Source organism: Glarea lozoyensis (genome assembly GCF_000409485.1).
Source record: "Glarea lozoyensis ATCC 20868 chromosome Unknown GLAREA17, whole genome shotgun sequence".
NCBI lineage: Eukaryota > Fungi > Ascomycota > Leotiomycetes > Helotiales > Helotiaceae > Glarea > Glarea lozoyensis.
The window spans coordinates 280,471-295,034 of record NW_007360991.1 but is presented as its reverse complement, the minus strand read 5'-3'; the positions used below and the strand labels follow the sequence as shown (position 1 = coordinate 295,034).

General features: G+C 47.0%; 6 protein-coding genes across 6 annotated transcripts; 2 read left to right on the top strand and 4 right to left on the bottom strand.

The window, feature by feature from the left end:
• Positions 1–356: 356 nt before the first annotated feature.
• On the bottom strand, positions 357–1,794 carry GLAREA_11929 (FMN-linked oxidoreductase; the record flags this gene model as incomplete). The annotated part of the gene is made up of 3 exons (XM_008082711.1): positions 357–1,145; positions 1,199–1,633; positions 1,684–1,794. 3 exons carry the CDS (start codon positions 1,792–1,794, stop codon positions 357–359), a joined length of 1,335 nt encoding a protein of 444 aa, XP_008080902.1.
• A 2,133-nt stretch (positions 1,795–3,927) lies between these two features.
• On the top strand, positions 3,928–6,180 carry GLAREA_11928 (Zn2/Cys6 DNA-binding protein; the record flags this gene model as incomplete). The annotated part of the gene is made up of 6 exons (XM_008082710.1): positions 3,928–4,416; positions 4,496–4,664; positions 4,881–4,933; positions 4,987–5,258; positions 5,383–5,700; positions 5,751–6,180. The coding sequence occupies 6 exons, from the start codon at positions 3,928–3,930 to the stop codon at positions 6,178–6,180; spliced, it is 1,731 nt and encodes a 576-aa protein (XP_008080901.1).
• A 473-nt stretch (positions 6,181–6,653) lies between these two features.
• GLAREA_11927 (FAD-binding protein) lies at positions 6,654–8,326 on the top strand (the record flags this gene model as incomplete). The annotated part of the gene is made up of 4 exons (XM_008082709.1): positions 6,654–6,773; positions 6,823–7,243; positions 7,295–7,805; positions 7,858–8,326. The coding sequence occupies 4 exons, from the start codon at positions 6,654–6,656 to the stop codon at positions 8,324–8,326; spliced, it is 1,521 nt and encodes a 506-aa protein (XP_008080900.1).
• Positions 8,327–8,697: 371 nt separating this feature from the next.
• On the bottom strand, positions 8,698–9,105 carry GLAREA_11926 (uncharacterized protein; the record flags this gene model as incomplete). The annotated part of the gene is made up of 1 exon (XM_008082708.1): positions 8,698–9,105. The coding sequence occupies one exon, from the start codon at positions 9,103–9,105 to the stop codon at positions 8,698–8,700; it is 408 nt and encodes a 135-aa protein (XP_008080899.1).
• A 1,063-nt stretch (positions 9,106–10,168) lies between these two features.
• Positions 10,169–11,450, bottom strand: GLAREA_11925 (RING/U-box; the record flags this gene model as incomplete). The annotated part of the gene is made up of 4 exons (XM_008082707.1): positions 10,169–10,677; positions 10,722–10,755; positions 10,803–11,269; positions 11,372–11,450. 4 exons carry the CDS (start codon positions 11,448–11,450, stop codon positions 10,169–10,171), a joined length of 1,089 nt encoding a protein of 362 aa, XP_008080898.1.
• A 692-nt stretch (positions 11,451–12,142) lies between these two features.
• On the bottom strand, positions 12,143–13,057 carry GLAREA_11924 (uncharacterized protein; the record flags this gene model as incomplete). Its single annotated transcript, XM_008082706.1, has 1 exon — positions 12,143–13,057. The coding sequence occupies one exon, from the start codon at positions 13,055–13,057 to the stop codon at positions 12,143–12,145; it is 915 nt and encodes a 304-aa protein (XP_008080897.1).
• Positions 13,058–14,564: the final 1,507 nt, after the last annotated feature.

Genomic DNA, 14,564 nt, shown 5'->3' with positions numbered 1-14,564 from the left:
CGTTGGTATTGCAAGTGCAAGGGATAGACAGCTATCTGTCTAAGGTGTACCTGTGTAGCCGCCAACTCGGTTGAGACGTCATTTCGAAATCACCCAGGGAGTGAAAAGTTTGTCCAATCTTTGCACACTGGGAGTATGGTGGCGCAGAGAACATCTAGAAATGATGAAATATAGAATGATTTGAGTAGGAGATGTAGTGAGGTGAGGAGATGGTGGAATATGTTATTACGCAGGGTCTCGCTTAATTTCCATACCTCCCTAAGCGGCCAAAAGTCCATGTTATGATCATGTATGCATAATGTATGAAATTATATCTCCATCGAGTAACAGAATTCAAAGACGAGTCCCTAAAGATTCTACCCCCTCGCAACAGCAGCATGTCCACCCCCAACCCCCCCACCAACCCTCTGTCCAAACCCCCAACCGAACTGATTCGCAATCCTGACCGGAATCCCCAACTCAGCAGCCCACTCCCACACCAACGCCGGACTCTTCAGGAACGCCCGTCCAACTAACACGGCATCCGCACTTCCATCTTGCAAGATCTGCTCCGCTTGCACACCACTCGTAATCATGCCTACCGTCCCGACAAACGTTTTCTCGGATTTCCCAGCCTCGGTCAGCGCTTTCTTAATCGCAGCCGCGAAAGGGACTTGGTAGCCTGGTCCACTAACGACTTTCTGCTCATGCATCAGCGCTGCAGACGAGACATCGAGGAAATCGACGCCAGCGTCGGAGAGTGCGAGAGAGAGCGCGATGGCCTGGTTGATTTCCCAGCAGTTGCTCTCGGGCGGCATCCAGTCTGAGCCTGGGATGCGGACGAAGAGAGGCATAGTGTCTGGGATAGCGTTGCGGACCAGTTCGGTGACTTCGAGGAGGAGACGCATGCGGTTCTCGAGGGAGCCGGAGTAGGGCGCTGGGAGGGAGTTTGTGGCTGCGGAAAGCGAGGCGTGCAGGAGGTAGCCGTGGGCGGCATGGATTTCGATTACGTCGAAGCCGGCTTTGAGGGCGCGGTGGGTGGCGGAGAGGAAGGATTGTTTGAAGCTGGCGATGTCGTCGAGGGTCATGGTGGTTGGTACGCAGGTGTGAGGGGCGTCAAAGGCTTCGTTGCTGGTACTTATGACTCTGTCGGGCCAACCGCAAATCTAAAACCTATATTAATACTTGCTAACAGGACCTAGATGCTAGATTTGCTTACATCTGCTGTTGCTACTGCTTTTCTATCGATCCACGGTGCAACTGTACTAGCTTTCCTTCCAGCATGAGCCAACTGAATCGCCATATGCTGACCTTGGCTATGTGCAAATTCAACCGTCTTTCTCAACGGCTCAATCTGACTGTCTTCCCATAATCCCGAGTCTTCTGGAGTGATGCGTCCCTCAGGTGTCACAGCAGTTGCCTCGACAATTGTAAGTCCTGGTCCACGAGAAATGATACCACCTAAATGGGTGTGGTGCCACATGGTGTGTTTTCCGTTTTCCGCCGAGTATTGGCACATGGGAGATACCATGATCCGATTTTGAAGCTTTAGTCCTCTCAGTTGAAGTGGCTCAAAGAGCTTTGGAAGCGTCGCGTCTGATTTCGTAATGCCTGTACCAGATGCGATCGTTTGCTCGGGAGTAAAATACGAAATCTGAACCCGTCAGCATGTTCCATACATTCGATTCCTCGATATTAATTTACCTTTGGCGCAGCGGTATTCTCCAAGGGATTTTTAGGGGTTGATGTTGAATCCATTTGCCCAGCGGATGGAGCACTCTTCGGTAGCGTTGATGGATCAATGTGGTCGGCCATTGTTATTATTAGGTCTATCGAGTTGCGTACGGGCTATTTCGAGAAGAGTCTTGAATGGAAGTGATTAAAGACTGTGTGTTGTAAAGTTCTGGGAGATGAGAATCGGCTCGCTATATAGGTCGAGTCACCCAAGCAACACGCTTGCATGAGAAACATCATGCTGCGCGTTTTCTTGATATTGAATGTGATTACCAACAATTGAACATTGAGTAGAATGTGTCATCCAGCGGTTTTGTGAAATAATGAAGATCTGTCTGACTTCAGTGGTAACACATCTGCAAATTGTACAGTCAGCAACATATATGGCCTCACTGTGCGCCGAAACGGCGAGAAATCGCCGCACCAAGAGCGAAATCGTGAAAGCGTCCACAACGACACCATCGCAAGATAAAGCTACCTAGGTAGGCAGCAGAGACCAGATTGCAATATAGCTCCAGCAAATGCGAACTATCGACATTTGCAGTTCCGTTCGCAGCTTCATTTGATTGGCATACCAGTCTCGAGCGCAAAGCAACACGATGAAGAAATGCTCTGACGTTAAGCGAACTTCTTGATACTGTTTCTCCAAAGCTATGGAAGGGGCTCTGGTTTGTTTTAAGAAGTCTGAAGTTTGCAGGAATACTTCCTGGCCAATGAAGTAAGAGTATGCTCACTATGATAACCTCTCACTAACCAGTCATTTCTCAATTGTTCCACTTATAGTTGCCCACAGAAACTAGGAAACTAAAAACTTCTGAAGAGTACACAAATCTAGAACTCCTTTATGGTCCTCGGAAGCGTGGAAAAGAATCATAATTGCAATTTAGGGACAATCACACAACCGACAGCTCTCGGATCAGCACTGGGATTTACCAAAATCCAAACACGTTGAAAGCGTTCCACAGACCCAATATTACACAGAGGACAGCACTCCCTTTTTTTATAAGGATCTGAAAGTGTGCTGGGTCTCTAGAGGAATTTGAAAGCAGCCGTCGGGCTCGCAAACCAACACACTTCGAACCACTGTCCAGCAACATTGGGCCGCTTCTTGAGTAGGGCAGCGATGCCGCACGCACTGGTTTCTTTAGCCAAGCTTTCGAATCCGAGAAATTCTCAAACCCGCAGTGGCATATTTAGAAAAAGTTTGGACATATCAGAAAGGAGGGGGAAATGATACTTTCTAGCATTTCTGAAACCGCATTGAACAGTGCTCTGGAAAGACAGCTATCTCGAGAGACGGATGCGGTTGGGTCCAGGTTGGAAATGGATTGTAGCAACAGAAACAGAATCATGTCGAAATGAAGGTAAATCATAACTCGCCGATATCAAAAAATGACTTCTTCGCGTTCAGCAAACATTAAGAGATGTGCGTCCACATTGTATGGTGGCCTACCCCGGCCTACTGGGTTCGGAATCAGATACGATGACTTGAGATCCGCCAAAGATTCGTGGGGTCCAATAGCTCGTATTGTGTCTTTTAATTAGTCTCTTCTACAGCAAATAAACTCGGATGACCACGATCCCGTCGCTCCTTTACGAACTCAAGCCTTATGCACAAGCAAGTAGTCATCAAGCCGGTCGAACTCGAACATTGTCATCACACAAGATGCTTCTAAGCAATGTTCGCGAGTCTAGGCTCAATGGATTGGCAATTAGGAGAACTGAGCCGAGCAGTTGTTTGAACTCCATTGGACGCTTGCTAACGTATAGCTTCCTCAGTTCTTCATGTATCGATAAGCGGTGAGTGGACATGCTCAATGAACACCAGTCGATGTGAGCTGAACCCCAGAGCGTTGTTTGGAGTAGTAGGTGAAAGATTGGAAATAGCTACTTTGCAAGAATATCCATTAACAGGAATCCGAAAGTTTTCCGAATAGCTGGTATAACCCAACAACAAATACCAAGTATTGCAATGTCCGAGTTCGTCTTATTCCAACTTGATATTGCGATTATCCGAGTTCTCTGTTCCGAGCTTGGTCCGGTAAATTCCAGCTGCTGACGGCTTGCCAAGATGAACCTCAACTGAAGGCGCATGTCGCTCCCAACCGCAATGCAGCTTCACATTACGATCCTCGTACGATCCGACTTATATAATCCAGCCTTTCCACGCAATGTTCTATGTTCCCTCACGTACCTTCGTCCCAATAACTCGTTATGAATATCATCGATGCCGACGATACGGCTGTTAGTCCGCATGGGAAGCCTTGTATTTCGTGTCGCAAACGGAAGATAAAATGCGATCGGTCGCGGCCGTGTGCCAATTGTATTCGTTCGAAGCAGCTATGCACATATGAGAATCCAGATACTCCAAGGGGAGATTTTCAGTCTGCATCGTCTGATCATGATTTGCGCGAGAGGTTGGCGAAGTTGGAGGGGATGATGGCGGCGATGTTGAATCGAGACCAAGAAGTGCGAAGCCAAGAAGTCATCTTCCCCAACGCGCTAAGCTCGCGTCCTACTACTTCTTCAATTCAAACAGCAACGACAACAACCGCAACACCGCCGTCTCAGATTTTGGTTGGTACCAATTCGAGTGAGTTTACAGATGTAGTGTCTCCTCGTGACGTTGTAGGCCAAATTCTGTTTCAGGATGGTTACAGCGGATATTATGATTCGGACTTTTGGCCGTTTCTAATCATCGAGGTTAGTCATGACTGCTAACTCGAGCAGTCAATAGCCAAGATACTGCTTTCAAGAAGTCAGATTGCTCATATATAATCAGATCGAAGATGTACGCCGGTTGTTCTGTCCTCCAAGACCAGATATTACCTCTTTATCATGGCCGCTATTGTCTCAACCGCCTCCACTACACTCGCCTCTGATGCATCCGACACTTGAAGAGAGCAATGCATTGTGTAAACTTTTCTTTGAGATAGTCCATCCGTTCGTTGGTATGATACATCAAGTTCTGTTTCAGCGGGAGCTGGATAGATACCGTCGCGGTACCTACCACCTACCAGAGCATTTTGAAGCATTGCTTTTTTCTCTCTACCTACTCACTATAAACAGCCTGCGTCCAGAAATGATAGAAGAGATATTTGCTGCGCCAAAAGAGGAGGTACTAGAACGCTTTCAACAATCAGCACAAGCGGCTCTAACACGAATAGATTTTATGCGAACAGAAAAGGTGCATGGACTTGGAGCTCTGCTCTATTACGTGGTGCGTAGAACCAAAACTACAAAAAGCAAGATCAATCATCTAACAATTCCTAGACATTTCTTTTCCAGCAAACTGCTTATAAAGATGCCGTAGCTTTACTGGGGGTCGCAGCAAATATTGGACGTGGCCAAGGTATGCACCGTGACCCAAGCCATTTTCCCTTCTCGCCCTGGGTCTGCAATATTCGAAGACGGTTGTGGAATCACATTTGCTGCTTAGACGGTTTGGCTATCCAGTTTTATGGCGCAGAATCATGCCTGCCAGCGCGGTCAGATTCTAGACCGCACCAAAATGCAAATGACAGCGATTGGGACGCTAATAGATTGTATGCACCTTTCCATTTGTCCTCCGCTTCCCTTATTCTTAGTATTTGCGGAGAGCTTGATTCTTCCATGCGGCTCCCAGCTCTAGAGGCAACCAGAAAAGAAGCATACGCTGATTTATCCCAGTGGCAAGCCTGGATCTACTCCTCAGGATGAATTAGGATTCCAAGATACCACTTTTGTGCTTGTGAATAGATCCATCTCAGATACGATAAGGAAGTTGGCCGAATTAGACGTTGTCGAGAATGAAAAGAAAGAATCCATCATTCGAGACAATGAGGCAATATTGGCTGGAAAATATCTCCGAGATGTCGATAGAAGCAACCCTCGCCAGACTGTTGTTGTGGCCTTTATGGAAATTAGGCTTGCTGCACTGAGATTGGTCGTCCGACATCGCCAAACCGAGAAGTTAAAAACAAGGCCTATGGATCGAGGGAGACATCGGTAAGCATGACTTTCTCGGAAATGACAGCCTAGCTTTTTAACATCTCTAGCTGCTTCATTTCTGCCATCGAGCTCATTGAAGCGTTTCATTATCATTGCGACACCTTTGCTGCCCTAAACTGGGAATGGGTTTTCCAAACCATGATCCCTTGGCTCGCTGTTGCGATTCTCCTCACAGAAATCCCACACGCAACTCGTCAGTCGGACAAAGCTCGAGCGCAAAAGCAAATCAATGAAGTTTTTCTAACTTTCTCGAATCCAAACCTGCCAATTTCAAAAACACAGATGTGGAATATCCTTGTCCAACTCCGGCAGAACATGGAAAATCCACATCCAGAGCCCAACTCAAATACTGCGCTTGTGGAAAATTGCACCACAAACACATTGTTTTCCGACGATCTAATGCTGGATCTCGACTCCGCAGCAGGTGAATACAGTGATTTTATGCTTCAGGATATTAATAGATCTCCGCTCTGGTAATTCCGTGATCCGGGAAGGCAACGTGAGCAGATAGCTAGGTCGGTATCCTCAAACCGGTCTGTGAATAATTGCCAGCCTCTCAAATGGTTGTCATGGTTGGACAGGAGCTCTTGCTCACGCAGCACCCTCGCCTCTCATCACAATTCAGCAGACAAAACTACGCTTCTTTCCTCGGATTTGCCCATTTCCCAATGCATAACACCGAGAATATTCACACAAGGTCACATCCAACTCCAGCCGCTGACAAAAATTTATCTATTGGTCATTACGCCGCTCAGACGAAATTCTTCAGCCATTCACTCCAGATCGGGTATCAAGCCAACAAAGTTCTTCAGCTTGCGCCGTAAAGCGTTCTTCCTATAGAAGTCAATTTCTGCTAATTCACTCCTGCTGCTGCTTCCCAAAACTACAATTTGAGGCTCATAGCGGAATCTCAGTTGATAGACAGAACACAGCTCTCAAAAGATTTCAAAATGTCAAATCGTTGGAGTGTCCTTGCTTTGATACTCGTCGTTTGTTGTCTATCTCACTTGACTGAATGTCTGGCGTCATCAACGCCAAGAAAAGAGAGGGATGCCTTGAGCTCTGATATAGTAAGCGCGCCGCTCTCTGAACCATAATGCTGCTAACTTTGAAACAAAGTGCAGTACTCTTGCAAACCAGTTTCCAGGAAAGGTCGAGCTGCCTACAGACGCCGAGTACGCTTCAAACTTATTGACTTACTACTCCGAGCAAGAGCAAAAAGTTCATCCGGCTTGCATCATTTCTCCAAACAGCACGCTGGAAGTGTCAGCGATCATCAACAGCATCCGAGAGCACAACGCCACCTTTGCCATTCGAAGTGGCGGCCATGCTCTGAATGCTGGAGCAGCCAACATTGAGAACGGTGTTACTATCAATCTTCGGGCCATGAACGCTCTTACAACCGACGCTGCAGGTGCTCGAGTTTACATTGGACCTGGTCTTAAGTGGACAGAAATCTATGCAAGGCTAGATCGTCTGGGTCTGGTAATACCTGGTGGAAGAGATGGAGATGTTGGTGTAGGTGGCCTTCTCACAGGAGGTAATATACAGGTCTTAACTAGAGTGTCAATCGGTGCTAATGTATAACTAGGTGGTATCTCTTTCTTCAGTGGGCGGTTTGGTTGGGCTTGTGACAGTGTCGACAATTTTGAGGTCGTCGTTGCCAGTGGGGCCATCATCAATGCCAACGCCTATGAGAACAGTGACTTATTTCAAGCACTGAAGGGCGGCTCAAACAATTTTGGCATTGTTACCCGTTTCGACGTCAGAGCATTTCCTCTGAAGGAATTTTATGGTGGCCAAATTATTACGCCTGAAATTCCGGGGGTACCATCCACGGTGCCGGGAAAGATTAAAGGGTTTGCCGATCTTCTCGCCAACAGAGACCCATATGCTGCAGTCATTCTCAACTTCGGATGGACTCCTCAAGTCACATTTGTTAGCACTGTTCTTCAGTATACCAAACCAGGCGTCGTTGATCCACCTGTTTTTGCACCATTCACACATGCTCCAGATCCCGTCCATCTAATTGACTCTGTGAGAGTAGCAAACTTATCTTCGTTTGCAGCAGAGCTTTCTGCGAGTCCTGGATATGGCTCGAAGTGAGTCTCCATTCTCATCTAAAATATGTCGAGCAAAATCTAACAACATCAGGTATCAATGGGCAACATCGACTTTCACGGGAGACGAAGCTATGATCATAACCGCTCACAAACTCTGGAATGCCTCAATTTCCGCCCTTCCTCCCGGAACCAAAGCAAACTGGTTCGCGGGCGTCCAACTATTTCCAGTCACCGCCTCTCAGCCTAACGCCTTTGGCATTCCCAACAGCTCAGAATCCTCCAAACTAGCAGTATTCCTCCTCATCTACTTCGGGTACTCAGCTGAAGAAGAAGCTGCTATCACAAAAATCGCGCAAAAACTCATCGCAGATATCGAGGCGGCAGCGAAGAAGGCAGGAAAGTATAATGCATTTAAGTACTTGAATTACGCTGCATATTGGCAGGATCCGATTTCAGCGTATGGAAATCTGGCGGCGATGAGGGAGGTTAGTAAGGTTTACGATCCTAGTGGACTCTTTCAAAAGAATTGTCCTGGTGGGTTTAAGATTCCGGTTTTGTAATATGAAGTTGGTACGTCACTGGCGTGTATTAAGCCCATAATACATTAAATCCACATTACATCACAATCTCTCCGTCGATAAAATGTCCTTCGTAACTTACAAATCCACACTCAACAGCCTAATTCGGCCCATTCCCCCCCAAAAACGGCACAACAGGTGGTCTGATCTCCAAACCAGTAGGACCGCACTTCGTCCCCTCCCTCCTATAAATCTCCCCCAACTTCCAATCCGGATTCTGCCATCCGTCATCCACGCACTGAAATGGCACTATCCCTCGACCAGCACCCATATACCGTTTCCTAGCAATCTCATTAGCATCCCCAACCAACACAACACATAAAACCTCAGAAATTGCGAAATAGAACTCAGACTCACGCCAAACACCCATCCACACAAACCCAATTCGCATTAAAATAAACTTCTTTCGTCCCAGCATTCCACGTCCAAGTCGCCTGCGCCGTCGCATCCCCATTAGAAGCCGTGCATGTATACGCCTGGTCCCCGTTGAAATAGGTCGGGTAGGAGCTGCTTCCCGCGCTGCAGGTGTAGGTATACGGAACGGCGTTTGAGGATAGGGAGAAGGAGAAGGAAGCGTAGGCGGTGGCGAGGTGGGCGGGGGTCGAGTAGATGGCTGTGCTGGTGTAGGTGATGTTTGTGAGGGTCCAGATTGTGGGGGTGGTGCAGGGGAGGATGGCGGGGGTTGTTGGGGTGCAGATTGGGGTTGCGGTGGTGAGGGGTAGGAGAGGGAGAAGGGGGAGGAGAAGGGCGATGGGGGTCATTGTTGGCTTGGGGGGGTTCTTTGAGGTGACGGTTAGGGTTGAGGGTTGAGGGGGCAGATTGTGGTTTCGGTCCTGTCGAGGTGAGTAGAGGTACCTTTTTATGTCTTATATCCGTTGAGGAGTTACGAGAGATGCATTATACATTTTTTGGAAGTTACGACAGATGCATAAGGCTCGTATGATTGCATGTATGGCTATTCTTTGGTTCGTCCGGGTAATCTCCTTGTGTAGCCCCCAACTGTCTGATGATCTACAGTGATACCACCTTAACCTCGTGTTGGTTTTCTAAATAGACATAAATGTGGTATGATGTGCTGTCTATGTAACTGAAAGTTATACGGCTTTTCTCCAGATCTGACATCAGAGCTAACAGGTTGCAGCAACGTTATGGTTTTGGTAATGCGAGGACACTTCTGCAAACGGTGGTCATCGATACTAGCAATTTTGAGGAGGTTCGTGTGGATATGAAATGGTACGACCACTTGGATAGAAACTGGGAAGCCCGAGTAAGATCATATTTGTTTCTGGTTGTTTCGATATCTTGGTGTAACCCTGCGACACGCACAAGTAGGATTAACAAGGCAACATGACATATAGGATCGTATGGAGTTGCAGCGGCTCATACATGCAGAAATCGAAAGTTCTGATGCGGATGGAGAGTAAGTGCGTGTTATTAAGTCTGATTGTCTGATATGCAACGAAACATGCCTGCTTAAGCTGAATGGGTGATCCTTCGTGGGAAGCGCAAGATTTATAGACTTCACAGATGGGATAGTAGCGCTGCCGACAGGTAAAGGCTCTCTATTTCTAGTGTGATAAGCTAAGTATTTGAGTAACGACTGATAACCGCACAACCCATCAAAACAAGAAACAGAGTTCTGAAATGTACATACGAGTAGCGGGTATCAGATGTAGCAAAATCAAAGCAAATCCCGAAAATTGCAACTCCCCCAAACGAACTTGAGAAACCATAGCCACCAAATGCTCCTGCTAAAAGCCAGCAAATCTAATGTTAAAATATGAAATGTCCGTCCATCTTATGTATTTTCCCGCATCTCCGAGTCTAGTCATAGTCGTATTCATAACCTACAAGATCATCATTCTTGTCGTGAGGTTTTTCAAGCTCCTGATATTGCGACATAAGATGCGCCACATTCTGGTAACTTCCGAGCTTCGGTGCAATTGCTTTCAATCCCGCCAAAGTACCAGGAGGAGCTGCTAGATTATCGGTATCCTGCCAGTCCGCCCGACAATATGGACAAGTAACTCGACCGCCATTCTTACTCCGCTTCCATTGATCGATACAGTCAGCGTGAAAGTTTTGGCCACAAGCTGCTTTGCACCAGACGATACCCTCATCCTCTTCCATGCTGCAGACACAAATTGGACAGTCGACGTCAAGCGGCTTACGTTTTCGGTTGTGCAATGAGTCGTCTTCGATGTGTTTATGAGGTTCAAAAACGGGTGCTTGAGTGACAGGTGCATTGGCAAAAATGAGCTCTAGTTCGGTAGAGAGGAAGGCTTGTTGGTAGCAAAGTTGTGGAGGAGCCTTGAGAATTTTGATCAACGCATCTGTGGAAATTAGCGAGATCCTCAAGGGCTTAGTTGTTACTGACAGTTGATATGCTTGCACTTTTGGCCTCTAATACGCTATCGAAAATTAGCACAAGAGCTGTAGAAAGCTAGCCCACACTTACTGCATCCATGCAAACACAATTTGGACTCCGGCCAATCGTTGTTTGATAAACGTTTCCTGTACTGCCCGCAATATCGAACGTCTCACAGAGATATCCATCTCTATCAAGTCCTCTCCTACGATCAAGCATAAACATACGATCCTTTTGGATTCTCTTCAATTTGTCTTTGAACTTGGCATCAGGTGCTTCAACGAACGGTCTCAAACGTTGTTCGCCGCCAAATCCAGCAACATCGAATGTGACATCCTCATCTTCTAGGTCAATGACATTATTTTCCGTGAGCGCAGGGTGTTGAGATTGGGTTCTGGCTCGTTTGGTTTGTGGCTCTTGTTGTCGACAGGTTTCAGCGTGTTCTAGCAGGCGTGCTAGAAGTTCTGCTTTACGACCGGATCTTCGCAGACCACGAAGTTCTAATTCATATTTCAATTGAGGAACAGTTAAGTTGCTAAAATCGTCGGTCTTGTCATCTATATTGGCCATATTAGTCGAATATTGATAGGCAAGAGCGGCGTTAGGGCATATCAATATCATTAAGGCCGGTCGTAAGTGACAGAATAGGTTGTACATACCAATCGGCCCTTGCACTCCGCCATTATCATAATCATTTCCAGCCTCTTCAACTTGCTGAACTGCCTTACGCTTCGTCATTTCATGAATTGCGGGGTGATGCGCAATCGTCTTCTATCGTTCACGACAATGGGTATCAAAGTCGTCAGAAAAAGAATGACGACCTTGCAAGTTGAGAGATGCAGAGAAGACTAAATAATCAAGAAGGGCGAAAGGAAAGGGAAGGGATGAACAATTGAAGGAGAAGAAGAACAAACAACCCCTGCGCGTTTCCGAGGACACCAACATAGCACGAGATCACATGATACACAACCACCCCCTCCCTTTCTAGGCAGCGACTGGTGCCTTCCGGATTAGAACACCAGGTCGTGCGAATATAGAATCTACATCACGTTTCTCTTAATCTCCATTCTTCAAGCTGTTATGGAAATTTAATTCAATCCGGAATTTAGCCAAACGGTCTAGCTAGCCAAGGATTAACAGACAAGTTTCGTTCGAGAGTCTGAGAACATCTGTAATACTTGTAATCAAAAGAAAGCCAAGAAACGATTCTAAAGTCAAGCGATTTTTCTAGTCATTGCGATTAACTTTCCTAAAGTTTCTAATAGAGATTTCTGATCACGTCTAGCTTCTTCACTTTGACAGTGTCACTTAATAGTAGTAATAAACGAGTTCCTTCAGCTTCTAGAAGGGTTAGGAGTAACTCTTGTATCTTGCTATATCCCTTTAGACATCAGATTTATAGCAGAGTTATTCTCATCACATTATAAAATCTACTTCACACCCTCAACCAACCTAACACGCACCTCATGTCCCTCTCTCCCATCATTAACAACCCTCTCCAACTCCCGCACCCACCTCCTCCTCTTTCCTTCCCCCTCCCCTCCCCCCGCATCAACACAAACATCCACCCACCTCAACCCCTCAATCCCCGTCAGTGACTCAACCCACTCCCACCCCCAATCCCTCCCGACCCAGCAACTAACACCCAATCTCACACCTCTCACCCCCTTCCAACCCCAACAAAACTCCCTCCACTCCGCACCCAGTACATCATTTCCCACAACCCTCACATCCACAACCCTAACCGCATCCCTCTGCCACTCTTTTAACGCCCTCCAAAACCGGTTCGCCGCGCGCAAACCTGAGCCATACCGATTCACAAAAACCCACGTATTAACCTCAAATGGGAGCGTTCGTGCTTCCAAGTAGATTTGGTGATTGGTGAGGAGGAGCGCGGTAGGTATGTAACCGATGGAGAAGGAGTGGTCGGTGTACGATAGGCCTTGGGGTTTGAGGGCCTGGTTAAGCCTTTCGTGAGGTTTAAGAGGGAAGAGATTGGGGTGTGGGGGAGGCGTAATGTCGGGGTGTTTTAGGGGATGGACGTTGAGGATGAGGATGTATATTAGGCGACGGATTTCCGGGGGTAAGCAGAGAAAGGTTGTGGATTTGGTGGGTCGTGTTTTCGATGAAGGGAGAGTAAGTGGTGAGATAATGTCGGGCCCTAGGGTGGTGGTTGTCGCTGTGGAAAGAAGAGGTTTTGCTGGGAGGGTGAAGATCTCCTGAGGATTATGAGTTGGATAGATAGTCTTGCTTTGCTGGAAGGTGACGTGACTTTGTCTGTTGGGAACTGTGAGGGTGAACGGTGCTTTGATGCTGGCCAGCTGGGCCACCGATACCGCTGCCATAACTTGAGTGGTGGTGTTCCTGAACAAGGAAGCAGCGTTGTGTCACCGGCTTTCTAGAATCAACGGACGTATGAATGGTACCCCTGAGTTCTAGAGTCCGAATTGTATGCAAATAGTTTAGGTTTGTGTGTGCTTTGAGTCCGAATTATTGGTGTCTATAACTCAAGAAGTTGTTCGGCCTTCCTCATTATCAAAAGTGGTATAAATCGCGTGCGATCAATATACTCTTTTGAGCCCCGAAATCAAAACAGAAACTGTCTTGACGGGTCCGAAGAGAGTGTATTTGGGATGCTAGTGTGGAAATAATTTTGATGCTCTCAAGAGACGCCTAGATCTCTCGCAAGGTCAAGCCTTGGATCACGAAGTACGAAATCGGATGCAATGGCAGAGCTCAGAATATAAGAAAATATGCTGGTGACCACAGGAATACAAGAATTAGACTAATTGTTGCCGACGATGTCGCGCGACGAGGAAAGATGAAATCCCAGAGTGGAAAAAGAGCGATCGAAGAGAGAAGATGAGTAAAGATTTTTCTGGCAGTGAGGTCTACTTAGGTATTTGATAACCGCGCAGAAGCGAATTGCGGGCTTTACAAGTCGGGGACCTCTCGTCAGCCGCAAGACGAAACAACCTTGATGACTGGCTGAAAATCAAATTGCGGATATTGATTGGCACAAGGTTCTTGGTCCTTCTTTGGCTACAATCCACCGTGAGGTTTGACTCGAAATTAATGAATGACATTAAATGATTCGAGTCAGGAAGACTTTTGTTGATCACGAATGCGCGACAGCAAACCCAGTGTCATTCACGTGACCCATCATATCTTAATCGAGATACCGTATCAGATGCCAGGATACCAACAATTTGATTGGTAGGTCATCGAAATATCGAAATATGACATGACCAGGATGAGATTCCTATCTTTCTATGTCCCCCAGACAAGGAATGATCACATGATTCAAGTGTGGTCCGGCGGTTGCATATGGTCACACCAAGTCGGTAGGACAACATATTCGGACCCTGGCTTCCAGAAACAGATCCTCCGTTGGTATAACGACCAATCCTTATTTTCCCACCTCCCGCGACTGACGACTATTTAAAGTGTAGCTGATCTGCAGTGAGATGCGACAAGCTTGTGTGATAAGCTGGTGTGGGCAAACCAGGTGTGTGGCTTGCCATACTTTGGTAATGTGAAATTGTTGCAATTCTGCTGGGTTCCAAATATGCACTCAGATATGCAGCCATTAGGCATGCGGGTGAAGGGATGACGGTCGGTGTTTGAGGGTGGTGATGGCGCTTGCCAGCCGATTCGTCGCTGGGACTAAAGGAGGATCAACGTCGTGTCGCAAGTCCCAGCTGTAGACCTTCCTGCAGAAGACTTATATGCTTCGAGCCGTGTTGGTCTCGGATGATTCTGGATTGGCTCAAGAGCGATCGAGATCACCATCATCGATATTTACTGGACCATGTCGAGGTGAGGCACGAAGTTCCCAAATAATGCATCTCC